The 12936-nt window shown below is 44.4% G+C and overlaps 1 protein-coding gene across 1 annotated transcript; it reads right to left on the bottom strand.

Annotated features, from left to right (window-relative positions):
- Positions 1-11213, bottom strand: LOC140187997 (kelch-like protein 23). The gene is made up of 3 exons (XM_072243865.1): positions 10313-11213; positions 3595-4006; positions 1-628 (listed from the first exon to the last, which is right to left on the bottom strand). Exons 1-3 carry the CDS (start codon positions 11211-11213, stop codon positions 310-312), a joined length of 1632 nt encoding a protein of 543 aa, XP_072099966.1. The 3' UTR covers positions 1-309.
- Between the last annotated feature and the right edge of the window lie 1723 nt (positions 11214-12936).

The following is a 12936-nucleotide window of genomic DNA, read 5'->3' as shown; positions in this document are numbered from 1 at the left end:
AAAGACAATGCTGAGGGAGGAAGGAAAGCAGGTAGCTTACTCAAAGAGCTGGTATGGATCCTTGTAGGTACAGCCTGCAAGTGTTTCCAGTTAATGACTTCTACCTGGATTATTGAGTCAGTTTCCCATGCCTTTTGATAGAAAGGTGAAAGATTGCTAGTCAGAATCCTGGATTCAGTTGCATGGTGCTGTCCATAATAATACGAGTTGCGAGGCAATACTGGAGCTGCGATTTCCCCTAGTCTTGACCCCACTGACGGGGTTGTTGGTGACCTAAGACCCGTAATGTTAACTATGCCTCTGCCTCCTTCAGACTCCAGACGTTGTGCTGAACTTTCCGATGGACATGCAGCCTCGTATAGGGAGCGGGCAGGGCACAGCTTTATCGACCACCTGACAGGTGTCCGTATAAGGATTGAAAAGAATCATATTTGGGATCGATGTGTTCCCTCTCCTCTCCCCAAGAAGATATATCTTCCCATTAACAGTAGCGCAACCACTGAAGAACTTCTGGTTCAAGCTTTCCTCATCCACAGGAGTCCACTCGTCCGTGTCTATGTCTAGACGAAATGTTTGACCTCCCACTACATATATTGCACCATTCAGGAAAGTGGCACATAGATCATACCTTAAACGGGTAAAGGAAATGCCAGTGTTAGTGGTGGTGTGATTAATTATAAGACTCTGGTATCCTATTGTCAGTTACAACATCATGGGTAAGGCTAACTTTAAACCGAGTCCTTTGGATAGAACTATGCTTAATTGTAAACAGAAAATACTGTGAACACTCGGAGGTCAGTAGATATTTGAAAGATATGACCTTCAGGAGAACTGGTAAATGTTACAGGTGAAGCAGATCAGTAACACTCACAACATGCTGGAGGAACTCAGCAGGTCGGGCAGCATCCGTGGAAAAGATTGGTCAACGTTTCGGGCTGGAACCCTTTGTCATGAAGGATTCCGGCCCAAAACATCGACCGATCTTTTCCACGGATGCTGCCCGACCTGCTGAGTTCCTCCAGCGTGTTGTGAGTGTTGCTTTGACCCCAGCATCTGCAGATTATTTTGTGTTTACGAAGCAGATCAGTAAGCAGATGTACACAGAAAGGAGGGGCGGGGTCAACAGCAACAAATTTCATGATAGGGCAAAAGTCAACAGTGATGATGAACAGAACTAAGCAAAAGGAGATAATAATCGGACATGCAGAGAAACAAAAAGGGACGGGGCTATAAATATGGAATTATTGCTTGCTATAAGAGAACAAGATGAAGGGCAGTTAACCAGTGAAATTATGGTGAATGTACATTAACAACTTTTCACCCCGAAGAAAGATAGAGCCAGAGAAGAACCATGTTAAGGTGAGAGAGAAACACAAATCTAAGCAGGAAAATCAACATTTGGTCAGTTATGTAACACATTGCAATGTTTCACTGCTAATGTTCGAGTTATGACTAGAGATAACAGGGCATTGGAATGTATGTTATCCAATGGGAGAAATGTTGTTCTTTCTGGTGAGTGTGGAAGAGAGATTTTCGCAGTCTTTTGTCGGCAAGAGAAGAAGAAGGAAGACCCGTGTGGAGAGAGCTGGTAGACCACCGGATGGAGTGGACTGGGAGTGAGGGTCTGAAGATCGGCGACACTCGGAGGAGGTTGATGGTTGATACATAGCCTTTGCAGTGAGCTCCAACGTGCACTTTTGACTTTTTCCATAAAATGGGCCCTTTCACTTTTTATTTTCTTTACCAACCCTATATCCAGATTAAGATTTATAAAGTTCAATCATTTAATTGGATATGGTGTACTGTTAGATAGTTTGCGGTGTGGGTGCAAAATATCCCGGATGAGCCCCCACAATTGTAACCCTCAAACTCGGCCAGCATGTGTTCGTCTAGGGGAAAACAACTTCTGGCCCCGCCAAATTGAGAAATTTTGTTTGTGTGGATGCTGTGTGATGTGTTGCCCGGTTACAAATCCACACCGCAAAATATCTGATAGTACACCATATGCAATTAAATGATTGAACTTTATAAATCTTAATCTGGAAATAGGGTTAGTAAAGAAAATAAAAAGTAACCATCAACCTCCTCTGAGCATCACCGAACTTCAGACCCTCGCTCCCAGTCCACTCTGTCTGGTGGTCTACCAGCTCTCTCCACACGGGTCTTCCTTCTTCTTCTCCTGCCGACAAAAGACAGCGAAAATCTCTTCCAGACTCACAAGAAAGAACAACATTTCTCCCATTGGACAACATGCATTCCAAAGCCCCGTTATCTCTAGTCATAACCCAAACATTGGCAGTGAAATATTGCAGTGCATTACACTTACAATTATGAATGTAATTAAAAAATGATGGAAGACGCAGGAGAATGACTAGTTCAAAGATGTTTTATGAGAAGGCAACCAAAGCCAGAACTTATAGTGATCCAGAATACTTTTCATTCGGAGTGAGAAAGAAGAATCAAACCAGTCGCTGTACAATATAAAAAGGCAGTAAGTGTGGGGAACAGAGAAATTGAGGTGGCCATGTTACAATAGAAGTTCCCAATGAAAAGATCTGGTGAAGGAGGGGTGATAAGAGGCTAGAAGGATTCTGGAGATAGGATTTATTGTGTCAGGAGAAGGAGATAGTGCAGAGGTAGAAGTAGAGATGTCAGCACTCAGCAGTACTATAATTAATTGAAATAACGGGGTAAATGAATAAAACAAAGGTAAGGCCTTTTCGCAGCATTAGAGAAGACAGGAAAATCATACACAGATTGAGTGGAGGCATTAGGAAAAAGGGGTTGGAAAACCATGAGAGGAAAAGCATTTGTACCGTTATTGGGTCTAAGAATTGTTGAGCGTGTGATTGTTGTAATATGAAAGATAGAATAAATTTTTAGTTAAAGAACCCACTAAGGTGCAGTGGCTAAAGATGGAATGAATGGAAATGCCCTCCAGGGTAAGCAAGCAAAGAAGCAAAATGGTCCTGCTAAAGACTGTGAAAACTTGAGTATGGCTCAGCATGTATTTCAGGAAGGGTTGTTTGCGGTCTCTTGATGCAGAATGAAAAACTTGGGTTTGATCACCCTGATCCAAAATGAAATAAATAAATCCGAGACTGAGAGGGTTGCAAAAATAGTACTGTGTCTGAAAGCGAATGTTGGAAGATCTCTGGAGACCATGACAGGTCAGATAACCTCCTCCTATGCTGCATGTTTCCATGAAATTCAAGAGAAACAGGAAGCCATGAAAGTAAATGAGATAAAAAGATGATATCATTGGCAAGATGATTGGCCAATGCTGGAACCAATGGGCAGTGAATTAAACACAAAAAAATCAGGTTAAGAAGTCACTTTGGAAACAAAGTTAACATATTAAGTTCATATCTTTTGTTATAATTGGAATATGTTACAAATATAACAAGTGTTAAAACAGGTGTAATGAAAGTACAGGGTGAGAGTTCAAGACTAGATGGGCGATAAGAAGAGAAGGAAAGAACAGGTGTGAAGTTCTTTGGCAGTCTGGAGAGTAAGAATAATTAAAAAGACAAAGGGTGGTGGTTCAAGCTAAAATGTGGTGGTAATGAGATGTAAATAAAGAAAAGAACGCACCGGGGAAGGGGAGAGAAGGAGATCACATCCCAAACATCTGTGTCCACAGCCAACCGCTGAACCCCGCTGTAGACATCACCATTTTCATCCAGTCCACACAAGACATAAATGCTGGCACCATCACTGACTGCTGCTGCTCTCTCGACCGGCTGCACCATACGATGCGTGCTCTCCCACTGTGTGTCCATCACTAGTAGCCGCTCAACATCAGCAATCACCGCCTCATCAGTGCTTCCTCCCAACACATAAACGTACTCCCCAGCACCAACTGCACAGTGCCAGTTGCGAGACTGCTTCAGGGAAGGCCCTTCCATCCAGTTGTTTTCCCAGTGGTTATAAATTAGCACCCAATCTACGCAGTACCACACTATCTCATCTCGGAAGTATCCGCCCGTAACAAAGATGTAATTACCTGTTAAAGAGACAGACAGGGAACAACTTAATCACAGAATGGAGAAACTATGGAGAGTCTATACAATTAAGGTGGTTAATCTCCTAGAATTACTTCCAGAAATAGAAAATGGCAATATCTGCTTTTATTGGTATTGGTTTATTATTGTAACAGGTACCATACAGTGAAAAGTTTATACAGATCAAATCATTAAACAGTGCATTGACCTAGAACAGAGTAAAGCAACAACAATGTAGAAAGTAGTGTAAAAGTTAGCAAAAAAAAGTGCTGTACAGGTAACAATAAAGTGCAAGATCATAGCGAGGTAGATTGTGAGGCCAAGAGTCCAGTTTAGCATACAAAAGGTCAGTTCAAGAGTCTGACAGCAATGGAATAGAAGCTAGCTTGATGGGAAAGACAAAGCAAGGAATATCCAAGGTATTGAGGTCATGGTTTATGATGAAATATAATTCTGGTGTTGATGGGTCACAATTTTTCATAAGTGCCCTGTTTTAGGCCACCAGATAGATTCTGACTTTATCCTGTTTAGCGCTGTGGTAATGCACTACTGCACCATGGATTACACCCCCAATGTAAATGGAGTTTTGTCTCTACTAGGGGTGAGGACTAAGTCATATAGCTCTATCCTTCCTGTTAGTTCAGTCTTCAGCTGCTACAGAATCAATCTGGCAGATATAAATTTTTGTATTTCACATGTCTAGTTATTATTGGTGCTACACTTAAGTCTCCCACTCAGAATGCTTTCATTGCCATTGATATTCTTAGTGCTTTATCAAGTGTTGTTGAACACAGGACAACAATCTGAGGTAGAATAATAAATGACGATCAGCAGGAGGTTTCTTTACATCTCTTTAACTTGATGCCATGTTTTTTTTTGGTTTGGAATCAGTGTTGTAGACATTGCAGATCCTCCACTACTATGCAATGACAAGATTATCAGTTTAAAAAAATTACAACCGCATCTAATCTATACTAAAACTTGGATAATATTTCAAAGTTTCTAGCTAGAGATTACGGTCAATTAAAGTTTCGCGAATGCAACACCACTGCACTCTTAGGCAAAATTACTTCTAATCTGTTAGCAGCAGAGTTAATAGTAATGCTCAACGGACTAGGGATTCTATGGATGGCAGGTCAGCTGACAGCAACCGGGGCTAGGTAGCTTAGCTGAAGGAGTGGCAAAAGAACTCTGCAGAGAGTTAACCCATGTAAGGCTGCCGGGCCAGAGTATTTGGAGAGCATGAAGACCAGCTCATTAATGTCTTTATGGACATCTTCAACACTTCACTCATTCAGGCTGCTGTCCCCACATGCTTCAAATCAGACACCATCATCCCTGTACCAAAGAAACTCTACTCTTTCAGAACTACTAGACTACCAACTGGTAGCACTGATGCCAACCACCATGAAGTGCTTTGAATGGCTGGTAATGCCACATATCAAAAACTCTACTCCCGCCACACTGGACACTCATCAAATGCTTACCAACAGATCTGTTCTACGACCAATGCTATAGCATCTGTCATGCACCTGGCCCTGACACACCTAGAAAACAAGGACACTTGTGTCAGAATGCTGTTTTGGGATTTCAGGTCAGCATTCAACACTATTGTCCCGTAGACTTTGGTGAACAAGCTCCTATTGCTTGGTCTAAATACACCACTGTGCAATGAGTGTTGGACTTCCTAACGAACAGACCTCCGATAGTCAGGATGCACAACCGCTTCTCCATCCCCATCATCCTCATCACCCACTGCTGTATACTCTGCTCACGCAGGACTGCAATGACAAACACCCTGTTTATGGACTGTTAGTCCCACTCCCATCAGTCAATGGGGTGTGGTGGGTTAGTGGATAGAGGTGTTGATCAGCTTTACTGCTTTGAATCTGGTGGACCTAGCGTGGATGCTACACAGCCTCCTCCCTGATGGCAGTCCCACTTTTTGTCCCAGTGATGCTTGACGGACCAGGGATTCTATGGACAGCAGGCCTGGCAACAACAACCTGGCCGGTGACTTAGCACTCATCCTGTCAAGTATAGTATTCCAGCATGCTCCCAACATGCCTTGTAGATAGTTACTTATCACATTATATAGCCTCTGTCTTGGTCTTGTAGGCATGCTGTTATGTAGTTGGTCTATTTGAGTTTCCAGTCAATGGAGTTTGACCATGGTTTTCTTAGCAAATAGATTCTAGGTAACCTAGTATCTAGCAATGGTGGTTTGCTATTGCCTACCGTTGGGCGAACCAGAGAAATCGCCATTTCTCTTCCCAAATGTTCATCCACCTGTACTATAGCCATTGACATTTGAGGTCGTAGCTCATCCGCCTTCTCCGTCATAAGTTCAGTTACTGAACCCGCCGGATCTGCCGTTGGCCTTCGCTCGTATCCTGAGCGAGGAAACCTTGCAGGTGCTACCGTTCTGGGTCAGAGCGGCCCTGGGAGCAATGAATGACTAAGGGGTAACTCCACTTTCCCCAAAGCTCTGAAAGTCCCCAATCAGAGCCTCATCACCAGTTGCAGTTTGGAGTCATACCCAGGACTCCTTTCTAAGGTAAGGGGCCCAAAACTGCTCACAATACTCCAAGTGAGGCTTCACCAGTGTTTTATAAAGTCTCAACATTACATCCTTGCTTTGATATTCTAGCCCTCTTGGAATGAATACTAACATTGCATTTGACTTCCTCACCAGACTCAACCTGCAAATTAACCTTTAGGGAATTCTACACTTGGACTACCAAGTCCCTTTGTGCCTCAGTTTTTTGTATTTTCTCTCAATTTAGAAAATAGTCAGCCCTTTTATTTCTTCTACCAAGTGCATGACCATACACTTTCTGACACTGTATTCCATCACAAAGAAGAGAAAATTTGCAGGCGTTGGAAATCCGAGCAACGCACACAAAATGCTGGAGGAACTCAGCAGGCCCGGCCACATCTAGGAAAAGAGTAGATGCTAGATACTGCCTGGCTTGCTGAGTTCCTGCAGCATTTTATGTGTGTTACTGAATTCCATCCGCCATTTCTTTGCCCATTCTCCTAATCTGTCTTGCAGCCTCTGCTTCCTCAAAACTACCTGCCCCTCCACCTATCTTCATCGGCAAAATTTGCAACAAAGTCGTCAATTTTGTCATCCTAATCATTGACATATAATGTGAAAAGAAGCAGTCCCAATGTCGACCCTTGTGGAACACCACTCGTCACTGGCAGCCAACCAGAAAAGGCCATTCTTTGCCTCCTGCCAATCATTTGCACTCAATCATTAGTAAAGTGATAGAAGCTCCTACAAAGCCCTAACAAGCAGCAATAGCAAACTCACTGATGGGTAGCTTTGGTAGCTTAGGACCATTGAGTTCTAGCTTTAATACTACAGAGGGGTGCAATAATAGTCTCAGAAATCAATTCAAATCCCACCTTGGAGATGTAAATTTATTTTCTGAACTTAAGTGGCATCCAAGAAAAATCTATTCTTAGCAATGATGGGGACAAAAGAATTGATCCTTCTAACCTTCCCTCTAACATCTAGTTCATTAATGTCCTCAGGGAAAGAAATTTATCACCCGTTCATGGTGTGAGTCATTTGTGACATCAGAACTACAGTAACCTAGATGACATTTCACAGTTACCCTCTGAAATGTTTTGGCAAAACATTCAGTTGTATCAGAAACTACTGCAGTACAACAACTCTGCAAAGTTGCTTCTTGTTCAATTGGCCTTGCAAAGTTTATTTTATGGACAGCTGGGAGCTGTTTGGGAGAGTTGTCCCACAGATTAGTTGATTTAATGTCGTAACTTGCTGCATAGGCATATCTTGTTCCAGATGCTGAAGGTATCTCCTATAAATATGATGAAATGGCTTCTATTTGTATTTTTCTTCATCATCAAATCTTGAATCATATTTCCCTTTTTAATTAAAAGCCATCAAATTCATAATCAGTTGGAGGCTTCAAACATCTTTGTCTTTAACCTCCAAGGCTAGAACAGTTGTGGCAGCCTTAGCCATGACAATTCATGTTGAATTATCATCTAAGAATGAATTTAGGATACTGTAAATAGAGTCTGGATTTAATCAACACACATCAAAGTTGCTGGTGAACGCAGCAGACCAGGCAGCATCTCCAGGAAGAGGTGTAGTCGACGTTTCAGGTTGAGACCTTTCATCCTGACAAAGGGTCTCGGCCTGAAATGTCGACTGCACCTCTTCCTAGAGATGCTGCCTGGCCTGCTGCGTTCACCAGCAACTTTGATGTGTGTTGCTTGAATTTCCAGCATCTGCAGAATTCCTGTTGTCTGGATTTAATCAGTTATTTTGTTGTAAAAAGGTATCTTTAATAGAAAGTAATACACACAAAATGCTGGAGGAACTCAGCAGGCCAGGCATGCTGCCTGGAAAAACATCTTTCCCTCCCCCACTACTTTCTGCTTTCCGCAGGGTTCGCTCCCTACACGACTCCCTTGTCCATTCATCCCTCCCCATTGATCTCTCTCCTGGCACGTATCCTTGCAAGCGGAACAAGTGCTACATCTGTCCCTACACCTCCTCCCTTACCACCACCCAGGGCCCTAAAAAGTCCTTCCAGGTGAGGCGACACTTCACCTGTGAGTCTGTTGGGGTCACTTACTGTGTTCAGTGCTCCCGGTGTGGCCTCCTGTACATTGGTGAGACCTGACGTAAATTGAAAGACCGCTTCACTGAGCATCTACGCTCCGTCCGCCAGAACAAGTGGGATCTCCCAGTGGCCGCCCATTTTAATTCCACTTTCCATTCCCATTCTGATATGTCCATCTATGGCCTCCTCCACTGTCGTGATGAGGCCACACTAAGGTTGGAGGAACAACATCTTATATTCGGTTTGGGTAGCCTCCAACCTGCTGGAATGAACATTGATTTCTCAAACTTCCGGTAATGCCCCCCTCCATTTCCAATCCACCTTTTCACCCCTCTCTCCTCATCTCCTTGCCTGCCCATCACCTCCCTCTGGAGCTCTGTCCCCCTTTTTCTTTCTTCCATGGCCTTCTGTCTCTTTCACCAATCAACTTCCCAGCTCTTTACTTCATCCCTCCCCCTTTAGGTTCTTCAGGTTTCAGCTATCACTTGGTGGTTCTCTCTCCCCTTCCCCCACCTTTAAAATCTACTCCTCAGCTTTTTTTCTCCAACCCTGCGGAAGGGTTTTGTCCTGAAATGTCGACTATAATTTTGTCCATAGATGCTGCCTGGCCTGCTGAGTTCCTCCAGCATTTTGTGTGTGTTGCTCGAATCTCCAGCATCTGCAGATTTTCGCTTGTTTGTGATTTAATAGGAAGTAAATATTTTAAAACAGTAGGACCATGTTGTTCAGGTGCAAGCTTAGTTGTTACACAAGTCAAAACAGATACAGTAATTGGCTAAACTCAAGCACTTCCCTTAACTATAACATATCCAAATCAGTGATGGCCCAGAAGTGTGGTGGATTGAGTGAAACATAGAAAACCTACAGCACAATACAGGCCCTTTGGCCCACTAAGTTGTGCCGAACATGTCTCTACCTTAGAAATTACTAGGTTTACCCATAGCCCTCTATTTTTCTAAGCTCCATGTACCTATCCAAAAGTTTCTTAAGAGACCCTATCGTATCCGCTGCCACCACTGCTGCCGGCAGCCCATTCCATGCACTCACCACTCTGCGCATAAAAAACTTACCTGACATCTCCTCTGTACCTACTCTCCAGCACCTTAAACCTGTGTCCTCTTGTGGCAACCATTTAAGCCCTAGGAAAAAGCTTCTGACTATCCACACCATCAATGCCTCATCATCTTATACACCTCTATCAGGTCACCTCTCATCCTCCGTTGCTCCAAGGAGAAAAGGCCAAGTTCATTCAACCTGTTCTCATAAGGCATGCTCCCCAATCCAGGCAACATCCTTGTAAATCTCCTCTGCACCCTTTCTATGGCTTTGTTTGTTTCTAAATAATTATCTTTTATTATCTCCACAAGTAAAGCAATTGTTAAAATTGCCGACTTTCCTGAACCATGGGAAAAAACAGCAATGCGGTGACAAATTTTCTTTTAAAATGTAGCATGAAGGGAATTTTACAATTAACCCAAGATCTATGCTTGACTCAAGCACAGGGTGGGCGAAACAGACGCAGTTCATACGCCAACACGGGCATGTATGGAAGTGAAGGGAAATAAAAATGTCAAGCAAACCGACAAACAAAATTCTATTGCATTTAAGTGAATGGGTGATTACTGATTACCGCAAAGCTTATTAAGGGCGTGAGATGAATTATGCGTCATGTCTCGTATACAATTCGGGTTGAGTTACCTACTGCTGCCACGGCGTATTGAGTGAGGTTTCTGCGGCGGAGAGGGGAGCAGGCCTGCCATGTGTTGCTTTTAGGATAGAACTGAAAGAGTTCTTGCTGTTCCAGCTCATGTCTTCCCCCGAGGACATACATGGTCTCGTAGCACCTGCTCCTCTGGGCCGCCGTCCAGGTGCGGGGAGGGTTGCGGTTCAGCACCTTCAGGACTCTGGTGCAGATGTCGTCCTCGCTGCTGCGCTTGGACCGTTTGATCAGCAAGTCCAGGAAAGTGAGGCTCATGAAGGGAGCTCTCACCAAGCCCAATAGCGGCAGCAAGGCCGCCTCCCTGCAGCGCCGGTGGCTCGCCCACTTGACCAGAGCCTCGAACACCTCGTCCTCCTTTCGCACGTAGAGGTCGTCGCTGGCCAGCAGCTCGACGAGCGCCTCCTCGGAGAGCTGCACGAACTCCTCCTGGTGGGTGACCACGGCTTCCAGGTGTGCGAGGGCGACGCGGCGGGCGGCGGCCGTTAGGCCCGGGCACGCGAAGCGCCGCGAGTAGGTCCAGAAGCCCAGGCAGTTGGACACGTGCAGCTCGCGCTGCAGGAAGGCGCTGCACAGCAGCTTCAGCCGGTCGAAGAGCAGGAAGTCGGCGGCCTCCAGCAGGGCCGTCACGTTGTCCCGCTCGATCTTAACCCGGCCGTCGACTGCGAAAGCCAGCAGCAGCTGAAAGACTTCGGGGTCCACGCCTCGCAGCACAACGTGGCGCTCAGACCCTTCCCTGGAGCCTCCGAAGAACATGGCCCGAAAGTACTCGCTGGCCCGCGACAGCACGCCCCTGTTGACATGGAACAGCCGCTGGCCGACTTCCAGGACGGTGTCGGGGGCCGGCTCCCTGTCACCGTGGCCTGTTAGCTCGCAAGCCATTTTGCCCTGGCCTCCTGCTCTATATTTAGGTTGATTCAAGGAGCAGATGCGACCGGAGCCAAGTAGAACTGGCATCCAGAGCGGAAAAAAAAGTAAGCTGCTGGTTGAACTCAGCGGGTCAGGCAAAAACCTATTTTAATAGCGTGACAAGGGTGATACTGGTCCCCCAAACCAGGGTGATAAGCAAAGCTCCTTTAAATCATATTTAATGTAGCAATGAAACCTGGTTCCGTCAAACGAAGAACATGTAAACAGCTCTGTCAATACACGCATTATTTCCAACTAAACAGGGTTAAAAATGGAAAAACACTGAAAAAGTAAATCTTGAAACTTCCAAGTTCTGTACCAGAACAGATACAGTATTGGAGTTGGTTAATTATTGTTACATATACCAGGATACAGTGAAAAGCTTGTCTTGCATACAGTCGTTACAAATGATTAAAATACCCAGTGCATTGTGGTGGTACAAGGTAAAATAATGCAGAATAAAGTGCAAGAGCTACAAAAAAAGTGTGGTGCAGGTAGATAAGAAAACACAAGATCAGAACAAGGTAGATTGTAAGGTCAAGAATCCCAGCAATTCAATTGCATTGCCTACTGAGTGTCTGTGGGTGGAAATTAGAAACAGGAAGTGGTCAATAACCACCCAATAGTAACAGGGACATTGAGGAACAGATAGGGAGAGAGATTCTGGAACCCTGCAATCAAAGCAGGGTTGTCGTGGTGGGAAATTTTAATTTCCCCAATATTGATTGGCATCTCCCTAGAGCAAGGGGTTTAGATGGGGTGGAGTTTGTTAGGTGTGTTCAAGAAGGTTTCCTGACACAATATATAGATAAGCCTACAAGAGGAGAGGCTGTATTCGATCTGGTATTCGGAAATGAACCTGGTCAGGTGTCAGCTCTCTCAGTGGGAGAGCATTTTGGAGATAGTGATCGCAATTCTATCTCCTTTACCATAATGTTAGAGGGATAGGAGCAGACAAGTTAGGAAAACATTTAATTGGATTAAGGGGAAATATGAAGCTATCATGCAGGAACTTGGAAGTATAAATCGGGAGCAGATGCTCTCAGGAAAATGTACGGTGGAAATGTGGCAAGTGTTCAGGGGATATTTGCGTGGCATACTGCATAGGTATGTTTCAGTGAGACAAGGAAAGGATGGTAGGGTACAGGAATCATGGTGTACAAAGGCTGTTGAAAATCTAGTCAAGAAGAAAAGCTTAAGAAAAGTTCAAAAAATCAAGTAATGGTAGAGATCTAGAAAATTATAAGGTTAACGGGAAGGAGCTTAAGAATGAAATTAGGAGAGCCAGAAGGGGCCATGAGAAGGCCTTGATGAGCAGGATTAAGGAAAACCCCAAGGCATTCTACAAGTATGTGAAGAGCAAGAGGATAAGACATGAGAGAATAGGACCAATTAAGTGTGACAGTGGAAAAGTGTGTATGGAACTGGAGTAGATAGCGGAGGTACTTAATGAATACTTTGCTTCAGTATTCACCATGGCAAAGGACTTGGGCGATTGTAGGGATGACTTACAGCAGACTGAAAAGCTTGAGCAGATAGACATTAAGAAAGAGGATGTGCTGGAGCTTTTGGAAAGCATGAAGTTGGATAAGTCACCGGGATGGGACGAGATATACCCCAGGCTACTGTGGGAAGCGAGGGAGGAGATTGCTGAGTCTCTGGCAATGATCTTTGCATCATCAATGAGGACGGGAGA

The sequence above is a fragment of the Mobula birostris genome, chromosome 26, assembly GCF_030028105.1.
Source record: "Mobula birostris isolate sMobBir1 chromosome 26, sMobBir1.hap1, whole genome shotgun sequence".
NCBI lineage: Eukaryota > Metazoa > Chordata > Chondrichthyes > Myliobatiformes > Myliobatidae > Mobula > Mobula birostris.
The sequence above is the reverse complement of the archived record's forward strand: the minus strand, read 5'-3'. Positions and strand labels throughout refer to the sequence as shown.